We start from the raw sequence: 26,429 nt of genomic DNA, 5'->3' as shown, positions 1-26,429 counted from the left end.
CAGGTAGCACTAGGCACAAATGTAATATAACACCTAGGGATTTATTTTCAGACCAAACAGTGGGGCACAGCAAGGCATTCCTGCTACTTCCATCAATGATCTATAACTGCTATTTGCATAATAGTGATTAAGAGGGAAGGAGCTTTTGCACTAGCAATGTTGAAAATGTGGTATTTCATATTTGTGGACCCCAAGTGACAGGTGAGGTAGGTAAAGGGAAGCAGGAGGGTCAAACTGCTGGTCTGATACACAAAGGGATAAGATGGTGTTCATCTGTATTCTAATATAATAACTAATATTAACAAAGCAAATTCTCAAGGAAGATAAGGATTTTATTTTCATTTATGCATTTGGCACAGTGCTGTCCAATAGAATTTTCTGTAATGATAGAATGTTCTCTATCTTTGCTGCCTGATATGATAGCCACTAGCCATATGTTACTGAACACTTGAAATGTGGCTAATACCAATACTACTCAAAGTGATCTATAGATTCAATGAAATCCTTATCAAAATTCCAATGGTATTTTTCACAGAAATAGTCAAAACAATCCTAAAATTCCTATGGAACCACAAAAGACCCTAAAAAACCAAAGCCATCCTTTGAAAGGAGAACAGAGCTGGAAGTGTTACACTTCCTGATTTCAAATTATACTACAAAGCTATGGTAATCAAGACAGTATGGAACTGGCACAAAAATAAACACATCAACCAGTGGAATAGAATCTAGAGCCCAGAAACAAACCCATGCATATTTGGTCAACTAATATTTGACAAAGGAGGCAAGAATACTCAACGGGAAAAAGATAGTCTCGTCGATAAATGGTGCTGGAAAAATGCAACATCCACGTTCAAAGAATGAAGTTGGACCACTACCTTACATCCCTCAGAAAAATTAATTTGAAATGGATTAAAGACTTAAAATCTAAGACCTGAAACTATTAAACTCCTAGAAGAAAACATAGGGGAAAAGCTCCTTGGCATTGGCCATGGCAATGATAATTTGGATATGACACTAAAAGCACAAGCAACAAAAGTAAAAACAGATGAGACTCACCAAACTCCAAAGCTGGGCACCGCAAAAGAAACAACCAATAAAATGAAATGGCAAAATGTTATACATGAATTATATCTTAATAAAGCTGGAAAAATAAATAGAGGTGACCCTCACCCACACCCCAGAAAAATCCAAAGATCTCAATGTGGGTCTCCTCTCCTTCAAACCCTGCAAACACACAACCTAAGAAAGCGGAAAAGAAAACGATACGTGGCTAGTAAAACTGAGGGAGCGAATTTTAATCTTACTTACTTTTAATCAATTAAAATTTAAATTTGAATATAGCCACATATGGCTAGTGGCCACTATAGTTAAACAGATTTCTAAAAGTTCATGCTGTATCCTTTACATGGACTGACCCATTTAATCCTTATAACCCTATGAGACTGATACAATTTCGTTATCTATATATATATTTTTAATTTTTATCCTATCATATTAAAAAAAAAATTTAAAGCACAAAGTGATTAGGTAGTTTGTCCCAAATCACACAGCTAGTAAAGCAAGTGGTCAGTTCTCAAACCAAGGGCCAATTCCAAAGCTCTCACTCAGCTGTACGTTCTCTGTAGCAACATACACTACTAAAGGAGAACTCGTGGTTACGGTAAAGACCAGAGACCCAGAAACATTTCATATTGTTCCACAGACAAGTAAAGAAGACACAGTCTACCTGTTTTTCCTGTGTTTTTCATCCAGGTTTTGTTGGAAGACTCATTGTCAAAGCCATCAAGTTGCAGGTCCTGGTACTCTTCACCCACACGTGCGTCCTGGTCTGAAATGTCTATAGGTGACTGGTGATGGCCCCCACAGCTGACACTAGACGTGACCCAGTGCTCAGGACCGTAGGCACCTGTTAAAAGAAAACAAGACTTCAATCCTTATGGTTCAAGGGTCAGGGATAAAATGAGTATGATGCACGAAAGTCAAGCACTGCATCTCCCAAGGTTAACATTTTCTACATGTCCCCACCCTAAAGATGTCGGTGCATTGGAAGACTATCAATCCAAGCCATTTGCTTGACAGGGCAAGAAAATTTGAGAAAAAAGTTACTTAAGATAGTTTTGCTTCTTGATTTGTAATCAAACATTTGCTAACTTTATCCGTAATCAGATTAAGGGAGTTGAGCAGAAGGGCCGTCAGAGTTGTTCACAGTTTTTAAAAATTTTCAAATAATTTTCCTAAAATAAACAGAGCATTTATTCACAAGAAAACACCTTAATCAATTTACTATGTTCTGCTATCGTGAACAGTACACTAAACACAAGTTTCTCCTAGGTTCCTAGGAATTTTTGAACTGGAAAAGGAAAAGAATTAAAAATTAAAAGTAACACAACACTGGATGAGAGTCATTAAAAATGATGTGGGCAATGAGGCAGGGTTTTCCTACGGTTAATTGTGAGATTTTTCAATTTAGCCAGTTTGAACACAAGTATATTAAGGCACTCACTTCTCTTTCTCAACCCCTCACTCTCATAGGAAATGGGGGTATAAAGTTACCTTCAGACTAGAATCAGCATTCATATAAATAAAGACTTTTGGGGGAACATATGCTACAGGAAAAGAGGAAGAGAATGTAGCTATAACACATAACCCTAATGGACACCAATCAGGCATAGATAGAGAAAACACATGGCAACAACTGCATCTCTGCCCTATTCAGAAATTATATATCTGGGGGTGATGTCTACTAAGTTGATAACAAGCTCTGAAATTTTTCTGCACCCTACCTTTAACCTTCTTGACATGACAAAGTGGAAGTAGTCAGCTGGAAAAAACATCTTTTGCTAGAAAGATTAAGATAAATCTCTTTTTGAGAGTCAGATATAGAATAAGTCTAAACGGTATAATTTAAATTTTTTTTTATTTTATATTGGAGTATAGTTGGTTTACCATGTTGCGCTAGTTTCAGGTGTACAGCAAGGTGATTCAGTTATACACATACATATAACTATCTTTTTCAGGCTGTTTTCCCATATGGGTTATTATAGAATATTGAGGAGAGTTCCCTGCGCTATATAGTAGGTCTTTGTTGATTATCTACTTTATATACAGTAGTGTGTGTAAACTGTATAATTTTTAGAAGATAAAATTTAGGCTTCCCAATCCATAAAGTTTAGTGTGTGTATAAACAAACATATACATATACTTGTATTCCTAGGTTTTTTTAGCTTTAAATTCCTTCACATATCAAATAAAGGAGGATGAATGGCCAAAGTGACTTTAGGAGAGCAACCCATCCATGAACCATATTTTTCTGCCTCACTCTATACCTAGCCCTGTATGATGGAAGACACAAGGACACCTTAACGTAGTTCTCCCTCCTACTAAGTCCACACCTGTGCCCAACCCTCCACCACACACACTCCCTGGCCACGGATTTCCCCATGCCCCTAAGTCTGACACAGCTCACAGCTGATATAAACAGTGGTACCATGAAAAAAGCAGCAACAACAGAAAATCTTTTCAGTCACAGTCTTGGAAACTTCATGGCTGCAAGAGCACCTGATGAAGCTCCCCTAAAAATGATTCATATGCTTGCTATCTGGCAAGCAGCTCAGCCTCACTCTATGTCTGGGTCATTTTCCCTAATCCTTATCTCATGCAGTAAGATAAAAGAGATTATCAGAAAGAACATGTTCGCTGATTGGCAAAGATTTAGCAAAACCTCTGGGCACTTATCAAAATCACTTACAAGTGCCATAACACTTTCTACAAAAAGTTAACATCGCCACTTGCTTTACTGTAGGACTCCAACTAAATTAGGAATTGTCAAGGGCTTTTCCCTCATGTCATTTCACCTCTTGGTCAAATTCCCTAAGACTGCATGAGATGAGTCATAAAGGAACAGAGTGTGCATTTGCATATGTTGGAGCCAAACTTTATTTTCATCTTGCATCAATATATTTGAAGAAAAAAAGGAGGGGAAAGGGGACAGAAGGCTCCAATTATCCTGTCTGCTCTAAATCTTCTTACAGATGCCAAAAGGATCCATTGAAAAATGGAATAAAGTGCTTGTTGACATATCTGATAGCTGACCATAATGTAAATTCTGGCTAGCTACAACTGGGCCTGTATGTTTAAATTATGGAAACTAACCTTTTAATGGTGTGTGTGTGTGTGTGTGTGTGTGTGTGTGTGTGTGTGTGTGTAAAACGCCTTTCAGAAACTCAGTACTACAACAAAATTGCACTCAATGGAAAAAAATGCATGGTAAAAATCAATCCAAACACATATGACTCCAAAGAAATAAGAATGCAAGCCATCATTTGTAAAAACACATAGACACCTGGTAGTTATCCTACTGATTAAAAAAAATACTCTTTAAGCTCTGATAAGTACTTGCCATTCATATTATTTCTCATAACCTGCCAGACATGGGTGAAATATAATTTAGCCCTCTATAAAAATATAATCAGGGTTCATACCAGTGAGATTCATTTATTCACTGGTAACAGTCTGAAGATTTAAGCCGACTACATGCTTGCTTTCACACCTCTACCCAATATACGTTCAAGTGCAATTTTAATTGAAACTGATCTTGCACTTCAGATTTTAAATTAATTCTTCTCTGGAGTGCTTCATGCTCCAGACACCCTTGCCTTGCAAAAACCTCTATGTCATTAGTGGTGGAAACAGAACACTTTTTCTAAGCTTGCAGGTATTGATGACCTATTCTCACACTGAAGCGCCACTGCCATTCCACACTGTACAAATCTCTTCAGTGTTAAGACACTTGATAAAGGACTGAGAATTATACCATTAATCATTTTCAGTTGCACAAGTCTCATAGCATTGAAAGCTTTGTTTTTCAGAACTTTGAATAAATGCCTTTAAGTTAAAAACATGACACTAAAAAAACACTGTGGTTAACTGAAACCTAGTTTTGAAGGAGGGAAAACAATCAGCAAGAAGCCTTCCTCTCTCAGGTCTGACATTATCCATCTAAAATAAGAAGAGAAAGTCATGTGCATTTTAGCGCCCTCTTAGCAACTCTTTCTTAGAATACTTGCATTTTGGCATCTGGACCCATTTTGACCTGCTCAGTAACTCTGACATGGCAACCTACTATGCAAGGCTACCTTCTCGAAAAGGGAGGCGTGGGGCTCAGGGGTAGAAACCACAGGGCAGTTTGTCTGCCAAGAGTAACTTCCCGTTCACCTGTTGACAGTCTGGAAGGAATGAGATCTTTTATTTTTTTAAGATTTATTTTATTATTTATTTATTTTATTTATTTTTGGCTGCATCGGGTCTCAGTTGTTGCACGTGGGATCTTCATTGAGGCATGCAGGATCTTTCGTTGTGGAACATGGGCTCATTAGTTGTGGCGCACGGGCTTAGCTGTCCCGAGGCACGTGGGATCTTAGTTCCCCGACCAGGGATCGAGCCCGCATCCCCTGCATTGGAAGGCAGATTCTTAACCACTGGACCACCAGGGAAATCCCCAGGAATGAGATCTTGATGGAGACATACCGCCAACATATTAGTATCAAGGGAACTAGCACTGATTCTCTTTCAATCTAGAATGAAAAATATTTTCTTTTTAATGCATTCAGTGAATGCATCTGAAATTCCTGGCTGAAGGAATTTCAAGGTCAAGGAATTCCTTGACCTCAGTGTAAAATATCCCCTTGTCAGGGAGATGCACTGTGAGAGATGCACTGGGTTCTGTACTATCGCGGCAATGGGTTCTTGTTTTCCTATGGACATTTTATCACAGATGTAATTTATTGTTTACTCCTTAGTGTCTGGCTTCCCTACCAGCTCATTACTCTATGAGAACAGGCTCCTTCCCCATCTTGTTCAAGTTTATTCCAATGTCTAGCACAGAACCCTACAGACACTGAGTTCCTAGTATACATATTTTGGGCACAAATACATGAATTGGAAGATGAGATTAAAGAGTCTTCCACAGTTCTGTCTTCTAATGACACTACAACATGTTTTCTGTGCATTACTTTGGTTTTAATTTTACACTTCTATCTGCTGACTTCTTCCAAAGTCTTTCTCATTTCCTGGTCTCAAGACTAAGGATGTCAACTTCAGAAGTAAATACTCCTTTCTTTCATCATTATTATGTTACATTAATCTGAACAGTGATAAAGTAATATAAACTGCAAAGATAGGATCGATCCATGCACATGACAGAATCTGTGTGCAAATTTAACAAGCCCACCAAAGGCAATTATGGTTTTTAAAAGAAAGGAGTATGATAGAACTTCGCTTTCAAAAGCCTTTGGGGAAACACGGTTATTTTTAAGACTCTCTTATTTTTCCGATGCTTTAACAGAGCTCTCTAATCAAAGAAGGTCAATCAAGAAGGAAAATTAGTCTTGTGCATAAATTCACCACCACAGTCATTTCAATATTGACTCAACACCTGCTCAGTACCAGCGCCTCAGTGCTAAGAAATGGTGGCCAGGCGGCAGAGCTGCCACAGTTCCCTTGGGCAACTTAAGCTGCCTATGGCTTTGTCTTCTCATCTGTACAATGCGGAAAATCAGTGGTGTCATTGTCAAAGGGTGGTTATGAGGATTAGATGAGATAATCCACATAAAGTACCTAGAACAGTATCAAACAACAGAAACTCAGTAAGTGGTGGCTGCTGTGATTATTGTCACTGTTATTATGTTACAAAATGTGCAGCAACCCCTCCAGAATCTGACTATATAATGGAGGAGACAACACTGCAGTCCAACCAATGACTAAGGCAGGTGGAAGCAGGCATTCTGCGGTACCAAAAGAGAGAGGAGGGGCCCTCACCTCCCTGAGGACACACCTTCCAGAGAAGGTGACACTTGAAGGGAGTCATTCCCTGAAGTGCAGAGAAATTTACTAGGTCCAAGTGTTTCCCATGTGGGCAGAGGACAAGAATCAAAAGTACAGGTGAGCCCTTTAGGAGGTGAAGTTTAATCCTAGCACCCACCACATTTAGGGACTACCTTCCCAAAAATGAAGTAAAAATAAAGAGGAAAAAGGCAACTTCCCAGTGGAGAAGCCTGACCTATATATAGCCAAGTGATGAAGGTCAACCTCACCTTCGATATCATGGATTATCATGCACATCCTGATAGGATGTGATAAGAAGGGTGCATTACCACTGTGGGATTCTTTCTAAAAATCCATAATCCCAATCACCAGGAAAACATCAGACAAACCCAAACTGAGGAACATTCTGTAAGATACTTGGCCAATATTCCCCAAAAACGTTGAGGTCATGACAAACAAGGAAACACTATAAAAAACTGTCTCAGACCGAAGAAGATTTAGGAGCCGAGATAGAAAATGCAATGTGGTATCTGAGACTGAATGATGGAACCAAACATGGAAATTAGTGAGAAAACCCATGAGCTCTGAATAAAGGTTGGAAGAAAGAGGAAGACATATTTATGAAACTCACAGATGCCAAATAAAATCTAAGTTTTGTTAAGTGGGTTATATATTTTTTTAAATATTTATTTATTTATTTATTTGGTTGCACTAGGTCTTAGTTGCAGCAGGCGGGCTCCTTAGTTGCGGCATGTGGGATCTAGTTCCCTGACCAGGTATTGAACCCGGGCCCCCTGCATTGGGAGTGCGGAATCTTAACCACTGCGCCAACAGGGAAGTCCCAAGTGGGTTACATTTTAATATCCGGATTTTACTGGCTTTACTATTATATACTTGAGGGTAGGTCTATGGCCTAACAGACGAAGGAGATGGGCACTGATTTACAGATAATGCTGGGGTTGTTCTCATATCCTCTTGATAAGAAAGAAATCTGTACAGAGCAATGCCAAAGGAAAAGAGAGGTGGCCTAAAGAAAGCATAGCAAGCTCGTGAATGATATTTCATTATTTAAGGTTATATAACAACCTTTTAAAATTGGAGAAATTCACCTCACAAAATTATCATTAAAGAACAACATTATTAGCTTAAATTATGGCTCATTTGTGCATTAAAAGAACCCACTTCCACCTCCTTGGTGTACCATTAACAAGTCACTGTATTTTTCTCATTTTGAGACGTTACAATTCAGTACATTAGCACCAGGAAGACATATTTCTACAGTAGGGTGAATAAATCACACAACTGGAGATTAATTCCAACTGGCCTGTTTAAGGTAGACAATTTCCCACGTGAAAATAATGGCAAATACTGTAAATCTGGGGCCACGTCTGAGATCCCGCTTGATGTTCAGTGTTTAAGGCCAATTTAACCCAAAGAACTTGGTTGCCATGCATAAATTCTGAACCAAAACTAAGTTATTGTGTTCAAAGGAAAATCAAATAAAAATCTGAGAGACACATCTCAATCTCTCGCCCCCCACCTCCAGCAATATTACTTGAAAATCTAAGATAAGCAAATATAATTGGTTAGCAACAAGACTCTTCTATAGTTTAAGTAAATCATCTCACTTCAGTGTAGTTCACTATTAATACCTGACCTGAGAAAAAGAGATAAAAGTGCTCTCTTTAGGGGGCTTCTCTGGTGGTGCAGTGGTTAAGAACCTGCCTGCCAACGCAGGGGACAAGGGTTCGAGCCCTGGCCCGGGAAGATCCAACATGCCGCGGAGCAAACAAGCCCCTGCACCACAACTACTGAGTCTGCGCTCTAGAGCCCCAAAACCACAACTACTGAGCCCACGTGCCACAACTACTGAAGCCCACGTGCCAAGAGCCTGTGCTCCGCAACAAGAGAAGTCACCGCAATGAGAAGCCTCCGCACTGCAACGAAGAGTAGCCCCCGTTCGCCGCAACTAGAGAAAGCCCGCGCACAGCAACGAAGACCCAACACAGCCAAAAAAAAAAAAAAAAATTGCTATCTTTAAAGCATATAAATCATACTTTTGTCTAAAAGCAAGGAATTTCAAATGTCTATGATTTGTATTCCAAACAATGGTTTCTTTAAATACATAAGAGGTTCTTTGGAGAAAACAAGCATACACCTTGAATTTATTTTACCATAATATATCCACATAATGGTTTCTATTCACTAATGAAAAGCCATTAAAAATAATGAATTCTGTCTAAATCTAATTAAAAACAAAACTGATATACATGTTATGTGCTGCTTCTAGTCAAATATGCTTATTAATGCCTCCCTCAAGGAATTTATATTAAAAACATTACCTGGATCCAGCGTGATTACCCTGCATCTTGGTGTCTACTTTTAACCAACAGCAACAATCCAAAAATAAGTGTATTCATTTTTTAACCTAACATTATAATTAATGCTCTTTCTCCCAAATCTAAAACACATCTTAAACTATTCCATTTTTTAATTAAAAAGTGTTATGGGACTTAACTTACAATTCTTTTGCATTTTCTACTCCTGGTAGCTAATTACCTTTTGTGCGTTTATTGTTGTATATATGAAAAATGGAAAATGTGCTTTTCAAAAAGCATTCATATTGCTGATCTCCACTGTTTTCATTTTATTCATGTATAAGTATGAATTTGTTTAGTGTTATTAATAGGAATTTTCAAATTTTTAAGCCAGTTAAGAAAACATGAATTTACCTTACAAATAAAATAGTTCGGCAAATATTTTGTTTTTAAATTTTAGGTATAAAAACTTCATTCCTCCATTTCACATCAATGATGTGTTTTAAGGTAACTATCAATATCTAACCACAATACAAGAAATAATATCAGACAGTAACACCAGATATGGGCACTACTTTACTCATTTTTTAATACCAAGTGTTATTTGTTTAACTTCCCAGAACCTCTATTTTAGGACTAGATGTTTAAAATTAATCTCAAGTAAAGTGTGGAACAGCATGAATCTCTACATTACAGGTCCCAGATTCTAATCCTTATCCTGAAGGTCTCTCTGAAGCCTATTTTACTATTCTAAAAAGTGAGGGTATTACAAAGAGTGGAGATGCCAATCATGATTACCGGGGAGTTCTAAGCCACAGGCCTCCAGGCTGAGTAGAGGCTCATAAGGACGGACTGACTGACTCGACTGACTTGACTAGTGATGTCTGCATGGGTGTGTGAGATGACAGTAGAAAAGCACGCACCATGAGCATAAATGTAATTCACAGACGAGAAGATTCTAAAGGTCTTTCCAAGAAAACGGCTGTAACTCTGCACGTCTGCACGCAGCTCGGATTAAAAACTTACCTTTCAAGCGCAATCCACCCACATCCAACCATGCAAGCAAACTTTTTACTACTGACTGGGATGGTTTATCCACTTAAAATCTAACTAATATTGTTTAAAGTTGGGCCAACTTTATTTTTGTTTCTTGTAAATACCACATAAAATTGCTTAAAGAAGGCATCTGAGCAATCAACAAAGAAGTCACAATTTTTACCGTCCAATGCCAAACATCTCAAGTGTTTATAAACTGTAGGTAAGTTGGTTCTGGACCTGAAGTCTTCAACCTTCAAGTCAAGTACGTCTTCAAGCAATCATCACTCATCACATGACAAAGATCTTTTCTTTCAGAATTCTGACTGTCCCCGTAAAACAATATAAACAGTCATCCAGGGATAAGAAGGTCACATGGCATAGTGGAAAAAGTACTCGGTAAGGAGACCAGCCACTCAAGTTCTAGTTCAAGGGTGGCAAATGAGCTTTAACTCACACATTAGCTCCATATGATTGTATGATTACTTATGAATAAAGACAAGACCAATGACCAATGTCTGTCAACAGTGCCAGAGGGGCCATGGGGACGGCCATGCCACGAATTTGCGCTTTTCATTCCAGTTTCAACTCTAAAAAGTGGAGCTGAAAGTGGCAGTGGTCAAGTCTTATAATGATTTAATTTCCTTACACACAAATTATCAGATTATATCAGATCACTTTTAAAATTCCAAAGAGTTCTAAATACTACAAGAATACTTCCTGTAACACCTGGAAGAATCAAACAGGCATGTTAAATTTTGTTAATATTCTAGCTAACATTCACCCTCATTAGATACATTCGTGAGAGTAACCAAAAGGACGCGGTGAGGATTAAAGAAATTATCATATACAGAGCACATCCGCCAGCACTCGGCACATACTAATAGTGCTGAATAAACATGGTTATCTATACTTTCCTCTGGGAACCACAAGCGAACCCTAAATTCTGGATGGTGTGACCCTGCTCCTGGTTCCAGAAATAGCACCTGATTCGTCGTCTGGCTGTTTAATCCCATCCTCCTTCACAAGAGACTGACTCAGGAAGGGGTGTTAATCCAGGACTAAGCCAATGAGCACGGGGGATTTCTCTGGTCAATGGGAATGGTTTAGGTTGATACTACTCAAAAGCAGGCTCCAGACTTTTGTTCAGAGGCTGAAGGAAGAACCTACCGTCTTCCCTGAATGGGAATGAAGAGGAGGCAGGGAAAGGACTGACTTGGAACCAAGAGGGAATCAGCTGGAGACCAAAGCTGACAAGGAAAAAGGTGTGTGCGGGGGATCGGGGAGGGGCGGGGGCGGGGCGGGGGTAGGACCTGACCAAACAAATTCAAATTTTAGCTCTAGACTTCTGAATTTTAAGTGTCTTTGTATTCAAAACAGCTTGAGTAGGCTTTCTGCTATTTGTGACCCAAAAATATAGGTGATCATCAGAATGTTAGTTTGAAAATACCAACAGTTAAGTCATTCAATGCTTTCTACATGCATCACTAAGACGAAAATGCCAAATTACAAAGATAAAAATCAGGAACGCATACTGATGGAATATATAAGGATAACATCTACTGATTCCCCTTCCTTCCTTTCCTCTTTCCCTAGAGGAGAGGACAGACTTGGGTAAGGGTTTAAAGATCTCATTTAGACAAGAGGGGAGGGAACGGGCCCTGAAATCCCTGGCTGTAAATTTACACCCTTGGTAACGCAGAGGTCACAGGACAGGAACCCCTGAAAGTCTTAATGGGAACAGTGGCCTCTCGCTGAAGTCTTCTGCCTCAGAAGCAAGCCACAACACAAGTTACTACACACGGAAGACTTGCCGAGGTGATGATGCAACATTCCCAAAGGTCAGAGTTGCATCTCCAGGAGGGAAACAAAGCAGACAGTTAGGGCCTAGTTCAGTCTGGTTCAGACAATGCTGGGACTTCCTGTCTTTGAGTAGGAGGCCTTTTTCACACCATTGCTATTGTCGGCACCACGCCCCACAAAGGGCTGTTGGAATATAACCTGCGTCAGCTCAGGAGACATCCCAATCACAAGTAGAAAAAAGGGAAAAATTCCCAGACAGAATTCAGGAGTTTGGTGTTTGCAAGGAATACGAGGGTACAGGCCAACCCCCTGACCTCAGGGCTGAGAGGAAAAGAACAAGAAATTTAAAACCGTTTTATGAGGCGCTCACTCAACAGCTGAGGGGCCTGGGGTGGAGCGGGTGTGTGGGGCTGGGAAGCCCTTCAGAGGGTACAGACAGGATGATTAACACCCTTCCTGCGACAACTATAAAAGGAGGAATGCATGCCCCCAAATGTATTAACTATTAAATGCTATCTGGGGAAATGTCTAGACATAAAGCGCCACACTTATGAGGTAAAGCCAAACAGCATGATGGATTCAGTCTTTCCGACACACTGTGAATAGTTCGCTTTAACTTATACTTTTTTCTATTTCAATAAATTTACAGCGTGCAGAACTTCCAATAAAGGGGATCTATAAAGAAAATGGGAGAAATTAGCAGAAGCGACAGTGATGAAAAGAACACTAACTCCCTTCATTTCATCAAATCAGAGGAGTCTCTGCTAACCTATCTATTTAAAATAGTCCCCTCATCCATGTTCTATTTCCTCGACCTCGTGCATTTCTCTTTCTAGTATATGGTCCATGAGACGTCAGATACTTGCCTATTTGGTTCACGTGGTACACAGAAGGTGCTCAATAAACAAATATCTGCTCAAAAGGGCTAGGATTAAGGTGAGGCACTCACCCAAAACTCAGTCATCAAAATAAATAGTATCTCAATGAAGTATTTCAAGGTTTGAAGTAAACACAAAAACCTACGATGAGCAAAATATTAAAACTTTAACGATATTCAGTTAACAGTCCTGTGCAAAGTCATCCTGGAGTCTGAGGCAAAAGGAAAAGCCAGCAATCACAAATATTGCATTAAAATATAATTCCTCTTGATTGCTGAGTTTTTTGACACCCTAGTCCCAGCTCTGCGATAAACGACTAAGTGACATTTAATAGTACACAGCCATAAAGTGACATCAATAAGGAAGGCATCATCCATTTGAAGGATATTCAACAATGTGCCAGGCATTGCGATGAAAGCTTCTTATATTTTATCTTCTTTGATCCTTTCAACAACTCGTGTCAAGTATATACTAGTTTCTCCATTTCTCAGATAAAGAAATTGAGGCTCAGAAGCTAGGAAACTTGCCTTCACATAGTAAGTGACAGACCACTGAGTCAATTCCAGACCTACGGGACTAACCCATGCTATAAAACAAGAGTTTGCCAACTATAGCATGTGGGTCACCCACAGCCCACCATGTGTTTTTGTAAATGAAGTCTTATTGGAACACAGACACACGCATTCAAGTATGTATCACCTATGATTGTTTCCGTGCTGCAACTCCAGAGTTAAACAGTTGTAAAAGAGACAAAAAAAAAAAAAAACACCTAAAATATTTACCATCTGGCCTTTTGTTTACAGTATGAAAGAACTGGCAATAATGTAAATATCCAACAGTAAGGCCTTGCTAACTACTTCCACATCTAATGGTTCAAAAGTAGATAATCCTACTCTCGGATAAATTCCCAATAGTTCCTATATTTAAATATTTAAAATAAATAAGTAAAAGCACAAGAAGCAGTTGTGGGGAAATCTGAAGTAGGGAAAGCATTTTTTCATATCATGTAAAACCTCAACATCAGAAAGACTGATAAAATCAAATACATTAAATATTTAATTTTCTGATTGCAGAACACACCATAAGAAACATCAAAAGACAAGTGATCTGCAAAAACACTTGCAATACATACCACAGAAAGGAAAGTTCTTTAGTATACCAAGAGATTCTAGAAATCGATAAACCCAAAACCCCACATAAAAATGGTCAACGGATATAAACCAACAGTTCAAAAAAAAAAGACGAAACACAAATGGCCCCTTGACACAGGAAAAGTTGCTGTGCCACACTAAGAAGGAGAAACACAAATTAAAATTATGGAGATGCATTCTTTCACCTACAAAATTTGTCAACACCAAGATGTTGGATTATACACTGTTAACAAAAATGTATTCAAATAAGCGCCTTCATTTACACTAAGAAACAGAAACAGTCTCTATGGAAGACAATTTGGTAGTAATATTAAAATTGCAAATGTGCACTCCTTGGAGCCTGCTGTTAACTCTACAGATATACTTGCATTCATGCAAGGTTAAGGTTAGTCATGGCAGCAACAGCAGTTGTAACCAAAATTAGAAAGGTGATAAATATCCATCACCAAAGGGCTAGTTAGCTAAACTATGACAAGTCAATGCATTGGAATAGTGTGGAACTTGGGGGAAAGGAAAGAAAGAAAAAGAAACCTCTTAAAGCTGAAATGGTAAAACTTCCAAGTTACATGTTTTAGTGAAAAACCTAACATACATTATAATATGCTACCATTTGTGTTTACAAAAATGAGAAAATACATGATGATATACATATATTTACTGTATGTACATAAAATACCTCTGGAAGCGTATTTAAGAAAGCACAATGCTAGTAAATGAAAAGGAAATAAGAACAGGAGATTTTTCACTACTTACTCCCTTATGCCCTTTGAACTTTGAACTATATTTATACATTACCTATTTAAAAGTTAAATTTAAAAGATCCATAGAAACTGAAAATGGAGGAAGGAGTATCTGATAGCATTCAATGGGAAAAAGCTAGCTGCAGAGCAAATACTACGGAATTACGTCATATCTTGTAAAGAAAAAGATTAAATAAAATTAAAACCAGTGACAAAAAATAAACAAAGATTACGAAGAAGCTTGCTAAACTGTAAATGGTGGTTACCTCTGGGGCGGGAGTCAAAAGATGCCAGTACGTTCACACCTGTGGAGGGTTGAAATGAACACACAAGTAGCGAATATCAAATAAATTACTCAAACATGAAAAAAAAAGATGCTAATATGATCTAGAAAGCTATCTATTTTGCAAATACATGTAGTGCTTCTGTAATTAACAACAATTTTTTTTTTTTTAAAATTTTGGACACATACCTCTGAGATCTTGACCTACGTACATTCTTGAGGGACTCTGGAAGTCCTGAGTTCTTAATACATTATGGCATCACTCTAACAGGGGTCACTGCCCCAGCAGGGTGAAAGTTTGTTCTTTGGGGCAAAACACGTTACTATTTTCATCTTTAAAGCACAGACATACATAGAGTACGTAATCAGACAGGACAGTCTATCTATCATAATAAAATTTCAAGGGCTGGGGGGTGAAAAGGGGGAAAATATCTAAAAAGCCTCCTTAGGGAGCGGGTGATAAGAGAAAATAAGGTTGAGAAGAAAAGCATTATGGAATTCTGTAGGCAAAACAGATCCTCCCGTCTTTTTCATGTGACTGTTAAGTCAGATCCACATTAAAGCAGAAATTCTATTTTAACCTAAAAATGAGACAACTATAAAAAAAAGCCAATACTACTGAGAAGTCATTATGTTCCTCACTGTGATTTTATGTCATATCCCATAGGAAAACCGTGTAACCTACCAATATACCCATTATTACAAGGGGAAAACTGAGACTCGCTTACTTGGAATGCAAGCACTGACACTGTGATTTGAAGCAAAGTCTGTACAACTTTTCCATTTGACTGCACTGCCTGTTGCTTCTCTACTACATCCTATTTAATTTTTACCCATCATTCCTGCCTCTCAGGAGCTGGGGAGATCCTGATTTTGTCATCTAATTTCAGACCTAGGCCTCCCGGCAATATGCCATTTCGCAACTTTAATAAATATATCTCCTTTGTCAAGTTGATGATAAAAATGTTCAAAAGGCCAGGGCCCAAGATAGAACTCTCTATCATTACAGTGGTACATTATCCAGAATTCCCTGGGAAGAGTTTTTCAATCTACCACAAATACTCACTTCTCCATCTTAATTCTGAGAATATCAAGAGATGGCCTGTCAAGGCTTCTCTCTGAAATCCAGATATCTGTGTTGGTTGTGCTTGAAAATCCTGCAATGTTTTGGACACACTGCAGAGCTTTAAAAAAGGACCCAACAAGGAACTTCCCTGCAGAAAATCAGAACATAGCGCTTTCAGGGCAGGACATACTCTAATTTCCTCGCCCTTGTTACCCACAGCGGGAAGTGCAGGCATTGGGTTGCATAATATAAACGGGGCACACAAGGGGAATATAAAAAGGAGCAAATCAGCAAAATGAAAAAATGGCCAGCCTTCTTGTTTTTCATTCTGTCCCAGATTTGTGATCAAAATAAGGAGTCTGATGGACATCTTCATAAACTTTAGGAATCACTATTATATTTTTAGGGACTAAACTGATGACTGATGGGAAAGAAACAAATGCAATTGTAAGAGTTACAGATGGGATCTATTTATACTGACAGCAAAGAAAGTGGTCACTGTGAAAACCAAAATCATAATGAAAAATACCAGCGATTTCATGTACACTTTCATTTCAGGATTTAAGTGGCAGGATGTGGCAGCCCACTGACGGCCATGAAAGATGGAAATAGTGGTTCCTTAAATGCTGGACCAAAGACCAGCGCTGGACTTGATGACTAGAAAACTTCATTAAAAATAAAACCCATATTCCTGAGCTCCCATATCAGCACCTTCAAAAGTGGGATCAAGGAAACTGTTTTGAGAACAATGAAAACAGCCACTAACAGTACTAAGAGCTGATACTGTTGCTAAAGACATTGTGCTTTACAAGAATCATCTCACCTAATTCTGAAATCAAAGTAATAAACTTCACTATTATCCCTATTATCCTCATTATACATTATGAGGCAGGTCAGAGGGTAATCTGCTCAAGACCACTCCCCTAGTAAGCAGCTTTTAACCTCCACTTCACACGGATTCTTTTTTTTTTTTGCGGCACACGGATTCTTTTTTTTTTTTGCGGTACGCGGGCCTCTCACAGCTGTGGCCTCTCGCGTTGCGGAGCACAGGCTCCGGACGCGCAGGCTCAGCGGCCACGGCTCACGGGCCGAGCCACTCCGCGGCACGTGGGATCTTCCCGGACCGGGGCACGAACCCGCGTCCCCTGCATCGGCAGGCGTACTCCCAACCACTGCGCCACCAGGGAAGCCCCACACGGATTCTTTACATATTAACATTTACCGACCACTGACAAGGGATCAACGTCCATGGATTATCTTATTTGCTCCTGACAATACTATCCCCATTTTATGGATGAAGATGCTACACCTAGAAAGGTTAATTTATTTGGTATTTAGATCCATCCATTAAGCAAGTAGTGGAGCCAGGATTCAAACTCAGACAGCTCCAGAGTCCCCTCTTTAAATATCCTGCTATAGTAATATTTGAACGGGTGGAAAGTTCTGGGCAGTTCTGAAGTTAGCCAAATCTGGAGGTCAATTTCAACTTAGATTGTGTGTCTAGTTCCACAAATCTGCTCCACAAAGGACGGAGTCTCTCAACCAAGGCCCTAGGTTGGGGAGAAGAGCGTTCTGGTAGCTTCGACCTTGGCTAACATTTTCAATAAAACCATGTGTTTTATTGAAACACATGGTGGGGTGTGAAACACATGGTGGGGCCCAAATGACAGGAAAATGAAGCGAGTAAGCAACTGCTGTTGTCTAAATACAGCCATTCACAGAAAGACAGAACGTCCCAGGCTTACCCTACTAAACTTGAGAAGACTAATGCCATGAACACTGCGTGATTATGATGGAGGAAAAACTGACGGAAAAATTATATGAATATCTAAATAAACATCACACATCTTTGTATACTAAAGAGGGTCTACCCTATTTAAGGTAATAAAAGATTTTTAAAACTTTATCAACTCACTTTAAAGAACACTTTTAAAGGCATCAGAGCAGGTAACTGCAGTAAATATGTTCATGAAATGAAAAAACTTTGGCTTAAGGTGTGCCTGTGTAGTGTTGGTCCTATAATTCTTCAACTAGGCGATTAAGTACCACTAATACCATGAGAAAAAAAATATAGTCCTGACTACACTAATACCATGAGAAAAAATACCATAAGAAAAAAAAATATTCCTGACTACACTAGTACCATGAGAAAAAAAAACCAGGAGGAAAAAAAATATATTACCATGAGAAAAAAAATAATACCATGAGAAAAAAAAATATTCCTGACTACATTCGAGCTACATTATTAAGAAGACAGAGCACCATTTGACAGTTACTTTGGGGACTTCTATATGGATGGAATGCTTAATGAAAAAATGGAGGAGAAACGAATTATTTTTTCAGACAATACAATAAAGAGTTGTACTTGGCAAGATGCATAAGAAATAGGATTAATAAGAAACTGAAGTTGGGATCCACAGCTTGTGACAGGAGACAGAAGCAGGAGACAGAACGTGAGTTTTTTCCTTCTCGATTCTAGAACTCCAACCCTTAATGATGCAAGCTGAAGTCAAGTCCTGGCCACCATACTGATGGACTTACCAGGAATTTTTCAGTTCAGGAGCTTACATCCCAGAAACAGTGTTTAGTGATTTCCAAAACAGTAGGATCCTGGTTGTGAAAAACAAGCTCTCTAATTAGCAGATTAGAAGTCCCTTCCTTGCAGATAAAACTGCTAACGCAGACAAAGGCTTAATATAAAATAATCATTTTCAGGAGACGCTGGACAAAGAGGAGGAAATGTGCTGTAATCGGCTTTCATTCTTTTTGCAGCCTTTGTACTCAACTGTGGGACCACTTTTAGGGGGAATTTAGACCTTTCAAGTGTCTAGGCAAAAGAGGTTGCTTTCATTTATTAGCATTACATTTTCTCCCCAACTCCCTCCCAAAACACCTAAATCAGAAAAATAAGGGGAAAAAACTTTCAAAAAGGACAGACGTTTCTTTAAGCAGCAGACTCTTAACCATGTTTACTGGGTCACACGACCAAACCTCTAAATCACTGTGGTTCTAAGCATCACTTAAGGTATCGTACTTAATATTTCATTCTGTATTTCCTTTGCAATAGGTCTAACTAGGGCTGTTCCCACTCTTTGGTGGAGATCCCAAAGAGAAGTAAATTGCAAGATAGCAAGTTGAAATCAAACAAACTACTCCACTGGCTCTTCATACTCTATCAAAGACAATAGTGAATAAAACTTAATACCCACATTTCTCTTGCCTGAGGTTCTCAATAGTCCAAAAGGTCCTGAACCCCAATGGGCATGTCTGCTCCTTCTGGGTCTGGGGTTGGATAAAGGAATCGCCAGTAACCTCCGCCTAACACTTCCCTGCAAGCCTGGAAGGCTGCTGTTCTGAAAGGGGTATTGATTCCAACCCCTCATGAGATGCTCAGGCAGAAGCTGCAGGCCCTTGGGGACATCTGATCACAAAACTCTTGTCTTAAAGCCATCTCAGTTATTCCATGTACAAACCTGAAGTTCCAGATCTTTCTTCTGTCCTGAACTTGGTACAGTATGGTCTGTACCATCTTACAGGCATCCTTCAATGCTCAGAGTGAAAACCTTGGTGTCATATCTCATTCCTTCTTTATCTTATTCCCCAGATTCAGCAGCAAATTCTAGCCTGCACCTTCACAACAGATCCAGAAATCTGACTACTTCTTCCCCATTTCCACCTGCTACCACTCTGGTCATCACCTCTCCTAGAGATTGCTGTACCTGTCTCCTATCCTGACTCACTGACCCACCTTCCCCTCCTTCAGTCTAATATCAACACAGCAGCCAGTGATCTTATTAAAACATAAGTCAGATCACGTCACTCACTTGCTTAAAACCCTTCAACAGCACCCTTCGACATTCAGAGGAAAAGCCAAAGACCGGGAAAATAGTCTACAAGGCTCAACATATCTGCTCCCACCACCCCGCCCCCAATTACCTCCCTGTTCAGATCCTACTTCTCTCCGCATTGATCCCTCTATGTAAGCCACATGGGCCACCTGGCTATCCCTTGAACATGTCAAGCATTTTCCTGTTGTCCTATCTAGGGTAACAAGTAACCCCTCACCTCCTTGAGATCGGTACTCACATGTCAGTTTTTCAACGCCCTGCTCTGCCACTCAAATTGCACCCTTCATCCCAATGTGCTTTCTTCCTCATTTTACTTTTTCCTCCATAGCACTCACCTTCCAATATTTTAACATACTTATTTTGTTTTATTTATTGTCTCTTGTCTACTCACCGTTTCCAGTGAAATGTGAACCCTGTAAGGACAGGGACCCACCTGTTATGTGCATTGCTATATATACACAGATCAGTAAATATTCTAAGAAATATAAACAACAATGTATTCTTAGTTTAAAATAGAGAGGGTTTTTAAACAACTTTATTGAGGTATAACAAATATGCTTACATTCAACTATTTCAAGTATAGAATTCAATGACTTTTTTTAGTAAATTTATAGAGTTGTACAACCAACACCACAGTTCAGTTTCAGACCACTTCCATTACATCAAATGATCTGGAGAGCAATTTTTAACTGGAAATCTACGTTACATCTCCTCCCTTGTCATACAATGCAGTCAAACTTCTAGAAACATGGTTTATGAAGTAACTTGTTCATGCACTACTGGTACTCAACAATCTACAATTTCCTTTCATCTCAAAATGCAAAAAAAATTTTTTTAGTTCATACACAGTACCCAGCACACTGAAATCAATGGAAATAAGATGAGTAGAATTTGAATCCTGGTCTTTAACCAGAAACATGGATAACATACACAGGGAATCAATTTACCAACATTAAGTTCCTAACATTACCTCTACCAAATGGGAAAAAGATTTTCTCCACTGAATGGCTGGATAGAGTCCCAATGGGATCAGTTTCCTCAACTGTCTTTTGCTTGGATATGGCCAGCTATGTCCTTCTGTGATTGGGAGCCTACAGTTAGCAACCTTCACTTTTGGAAACCAAGTGCTCCTTGAAACTACCATTCACTAATATTCAATCCACCTTGACAGTTTAGTGAACTAATGACAGGACAGAAGATAAATAAAAAGTTAATCATTATGGCACTGTTAACCTTAGGGTTTTAGAATATTTCAGGAGATTTAGCATAAGTGGCAGGTATAACTGCCCATACTTGTGCTAACGTGGCTCAAGTTCCTTTACTGAGTGTTTTCTTCCTAACCTGCCATCGCGGTCCTACCAAGTTCAAAGCCAAGAATTAAATATGACTTTAAGATGCAGATTCTGACACTAGAGTTTTCAGGGAGAGTTCAGAATAAATTCTGAACATCCACCTTAAAAAAAAAATCACAATTAAGACACCATTACTAATCTACCTTTATTAATTATGTCAAGCAACTCCTTCTAATCCCAAAGGTGTTTTTTCCCTTGCATATTTATGGATAATTTGTTACACATTAACAACTAAAATTTCCAAGCAAAACACATTGGGTGTCTGTCTTTTCAAGTATTACTTATTATTTGAAGCAGACGAATCTATTAAATTAACTTCAATAAAGTAGCAAACATTAACACCAAATATGAAAATAAGGCAACTGTGTTTTCTTCAGGCCTCTTTAAACAGAATGTTCCTCTCTGTTTGCTGCATTTCTTCATTGGTAATTTTTTAAAACAAGGAAAACTCCTTAAGTATGGTCTTCTCGCTAACTCAAAAACACAAACAGAAGTCAAGAGGCTACAAAGGAGTTCAAATCATTCTTTCCTTTTCCTCACGGGAGATAGAGTTTCTCAACACCACCCCCAAAGTCACCCAGATACCCTATGCTAGTGAATCAAATTAACTTGAATTGACATTCTAAACACATGCAACTGGGAGATATACTTCACACAGTTCAAAAAAACGGTGGCAATTCGGCATTTCATTAACTTGCTTAAGAAATTTACAACTAAAGTCAAATGAACAATTATCCACGCTAAAAAGAAACGACAGGAATCTATCTATGGCCAGAGGTAGACAAGCCTCAAAAGTATGCCATGCTTACTTTGAAATATAATCTCAAAAACAACCTCACTGGTTTCATATTAATTTGCACACCCATGTAAATGAATCTATCCTACATATATAACAGAGGAGGCACATGGGAAAGCGCCATCTCCCAACTGCAGCTTTCCAAGGAGAAAAATGTTCTCTCTCCTCCCCCATCACAGCCATGAGGCATGCTGGGCCAGGTGCTTTGCTCCCCAGGTTGGCCATGTGCACGTAGAAGATGCCACACGTTTTCGTCTTGAATGGCCAGATGTGCTCACCAGGGTCCACACAGCACAGGCAAGGTGGAGGAAATGAAAGACACTGAGCCTGCAGTGTATTCGTGAAAAAATCATTCTAAACGCTGTAGTTTGCAAAGCCCAGGCTCACCTCACCTCCTCACTGTATTCCCCGATCACCTTCCCCTAGCCAATTTACCCACGTCCTGCCCCTCTAAATGAAGCCTTCCCCATCTCTTCAATCCTTTTTCTGAGGAAGATAACTTGAATCACACAATTCAGTACTGGACTCCTGTGTGCCCAACTTTTATTTTTTATTTCATGGATTTAATTAAAATTCCCCAAGAAGAATAATTAATTCACTCACAACACAGTGATAATCATTTACTGTCCCCATTATGCATTAATTGATGCAAATATCCATTCAGGGTGTTCGTTTTGGTTTTTGGGGTTTTTTTTTTTTTCCCCAGGGCTCATTTTTACTGAGCTCTGCGTCCAGGGTACACGGAACTCTGTGGAGGGACAGGGTTCTCTGCCCTAATGGCAAACACATTCTTGTGCCTATAACATCTGCCATAGTGGTTATACTATGTGGCTACCGACCACAAATGAACCATTCACTGAACCAGGCAACTGGTCTGTAATATTTCGTTTTATTCCTCATCTCGTCCTGTGTCAAATACAGTATTACATTCCCATTATATAGACGTGGAAACTGATACACGAAGAAGTTAAGTCACATGGAGTGGGAGTACAAATTCCGGTGAATCTATAACTCATTTGTACCCTTAGTTTTAATCATACATGACATCTACTTTTCAATAAATGTGTGGAGAGCAGACACCAAGTCTCAGAAGAACTTAAGGGTTTAAAAGAGGGTTGGTTATGAGACTAATTACCCTACAAATGTTCTTTAAAGTGGACTAATTTTGTGACCATACATTTGCTTTGTATAATCCCCTGAAATAGCACCATCGATCCCAGGAAGTACCACCACATCATCATCCTTCACCCTGTCCTCCCTCACCTCCCATTCAACAGGTAAGGAAAGTAAAGTTGAGAGGGCTTAAATGAACAGCCCAAAGGCAACTCAAAAATGGTAGCACCTTGATTTTACCATGTTCAGGATCTTTATCAGACAGATCTTCTCACACAAGAAACTACCACTGATTAGAGTATAAGGGTAGACATACCCTCAGACAATGCCAGAGGTACCACAATGTAGCACAAATACTTTGGAGAGAATTCTCACAATACGTATTTAATACTTTAACAGTTTTCACATTTAAACCAAGTGGGTCTATATGTGGGCATCTAAGAACCTAAGAAAACCCAATTTAGTAAAGGAAGAGGGTTATGCACACAGATAATGTCAAAAAGGAAGAACAAACTTCCTGTCCCAACAATGAGAGGCTGTACTCACTTGGTGGAATACAACATAGCTCTGAAACACAGCTGGGAAGACCATTCAACAAGGGAAATGATTATGAAAAGCAGAATAAAACGAAAAAGAAGTTAAATACCCACCATGATTATCCTGAAAACCACAACTGCAAATGTTTGATAAAGTAACATTTTTTTTTACATTTAATGGTTCAGGCCATTTTATTAGCTAAATGCAGTACTTGCTTAAGATCAAAATGGCATCAACCATTTAGCTTTATGCCAGAAACAATTATTTCATGGAAGAATAATAAGGTGCCATTGTGGCAGACTTTCTCCTCAATCAAATTCAACTTAACAAGGCACGCTTGATACATTAACATATATATTTGCAACAGAAGATCATGATATTATATCGATTTTTATTATTTGAAATACTTCTTTGACATGCTCACTAGAGAAAAATCTAAAAGCCTTTTTTTTTTTTTTTTTTTCCGGTATACGGGCCCCTCACTGTTGTGGCCTCTCCCGTTGCGGAGCACAGGCTCCGGACGCGCAGGCTCGGCGGCCACGGCTCACGGGCCCAGCCGCTCCGCGGCATGCGGGATCCTCCCGGACCGGGGCACGAACCCGTGTCCCCTGCATCGGCAGGCGGACTCTCAACCACTGCGCCACCAGGGAAGCCCAAAGGCATTTTAATATATACAAATACATATGTATTTGCAAAACACACACCTTTTGTTTATGTAAACATCTTTCGAAACATCCATTGACTTTTTTTTTTTTTTTTTTTTTTTTTGCGGTACGCAGGCCTCTCACTGTTGTGGCCTCTCCCGTTGCGGAGCACAGGCTCTGGATATCCATTGACTTTTGCCCAAGAAATCCACTTCAAAGAATATTTTCCCACAACATTAGTCAGACATAAACATGGCTCTCTTAACCTATATGGAAAGCATTTGTTTAAATTAATGAAATTTATAATCAGTGTTCGGCAGCAGTCATGTGCACTAAATCCGGGAGAATGCCCCTCGTTTCTGACCAGAAGGCCATGATTATCAATTATAACATCATTAGTCCTTCTTTGCTTTTAAATTACATACCTTCCCTTCCTAGTAAGGGACTGAATTCAGACATCTAAAATGTAGCTTGGGGTTCTGATGCATTACTAACATTTGAAGTGAGGCTTGAGACCATTCCTACGGTGGGTTAATATTTCTTACCATTTCTGACAAGCAGAGCGAAGATTAGGGAGTTGAAAAAGCTGAGAAGAATTAAAGGTCTTACTGATAAAATGAGTAACAATAAAATTTTTCTAACGGAGATTTTTAACACTCCATTCTGCCTAGTTTGTTAAAAAGGCTTTACAGTTCAGTGTGAGAAACCAAATCACAGACAGTGTGAGAAATCAAATCAGAAGTCCCCAGTGACAGCCCCATTTCCCCATCAGTAATGTGGATACAGGTCAGCCGCGGACACCTGTGGCAGGCCTTGGGTCTGGTGTCCTCATGGCCCAGATCAGGCCTGGGCTCTGGGTTACATGTGAAAATTACAGCAGAAGGGACACTTCTTCAAGGAATTCTTCCTTGGTCCCCTATTCAAGGTCAGTTTACTTTGGCCTAAGGTGCAGAAAACCACACTGCTTTCCTTTGGGACCACCTATCTTAGTTTCATTCATTCTCTTGAAGGAACTTAAGCCTATGTTGTTCTTAACAACAACCTCCCACCAGCCCAACTGTGTCATGGCAGCCCTCACAGATAGCTAGGACAGACCTTTGCCCATAGACCTCCCCAAGGTCACCTAAATAAACATACAAGCTAAGTAAAAGCAAAGGGCTTGCTATACCAAAGTTGCTGCAAGACAAATCCTGCTAGCTTCCACTCCCACCTGGGCTGTAGGTGGCTGAAATCTTATATAGAAATTCTAGAGCCACCTCTCCATTTTGCACCCCATTATTCTCAGAGAGGATAGAGAAAGTATCTGGCACATCACAGGCACCCGATAACTTTTTCTTGAGTGATAAAAGTGAGAAACAGGACTTCCCTGGTAGCACAGTGGATAGGACTCTGTGCTCCCAATGCAGGGGGCCCGGGTTCGATCCCTGTTCAGGGAACTAGATTCCACATGCATGCCGCAAATAAGGAGCCAGTGATCCGTGACTAAGGAGCCCACATGCTGCAACTAAGGAGCCTGCTTGCCACAACTAAGACCCCACGCAACCAAATAAATAAATATATGTTAAAAAAGTGACAAACAAACAAATAAATGAATAGGAACTAAGTCAGTGGCTCTCGTCCTTGGAACACATTTTTTTCATATGGAATTAACGCAGCATTATAAATACTAAATCCCTGTCACATGACTCCACCAGTGGCACCATAAGTCAACCTCACATCAGCACACCTACTTAAACAATGGTTTGGTTCACAGGCTAAACACGCCATCGGAACAAGGCCATACCTGGCCTTCTTGACATGCACCGCTCCCTACTCATTAAGATGACTCATTAACAGCCCTGTCTTGGGTATCTCAAGTCATGTCTCATCCTCCTATCACTGGGGGCTGTCTGTCTGCAGCACTGCCCGCTGTGCACACAAGTAATTAGCTTGCAATGCTCCACTGGCTCTGACACACCCCATGGCACTGGAAAATTCACCAGCAGGTAGAAGAGCATGCAAGCCGCTTCCCAAGTTAAACTCAATAACCAAATATCACATGTA

General features: G+C 39.5%; 1 protein-coding gene across 2 annotated transcripts in view; it reads right to left on the bottom strand.

Annotated features, from left to right (window-relative positions):
- PTPRG (protein tyrosine phosphatase receptor type G) overlaps positions 1-26,429 on the bottom strand; it is a 731,350-nt gene that overhangs the window by 310,037 nt on the left and 394,884 nt on the right. For both annotated transcript variants that reach the window (XM_022572681.2, XM_022572679.2), the window contains exon 3: positions 1,727-1,906. In XM_022572681.2, the coding sequence (XP_022428389.1) occupies positions 1,727-1,906 (180 nt within the window). The remainder of the gene's footprint in view (positions 1-1,726; positions 1,907-26,429) is intronic.

This window comes from Delphinapterus leucas, chromosome 10 (genome assembly GCF_059928025.1).
Source record: "Delphinapterus leucas isolate spDelLeu-1000000601 "Yukka" chromosome 10, BTC_Dleu_Yukka2, whole genome shotgun sequence".
Classification (NCBI taxonomy): domain Eukaryota; kingdom Metazoa; phylum Chordata; class Mammalia; order Artiodactyla; family Monodontidae; genus Delphinapterus; species Delphinapterus leucas.
This window is presented reverse-complemented; position numbering and strand designations above follow the sequence as displayed.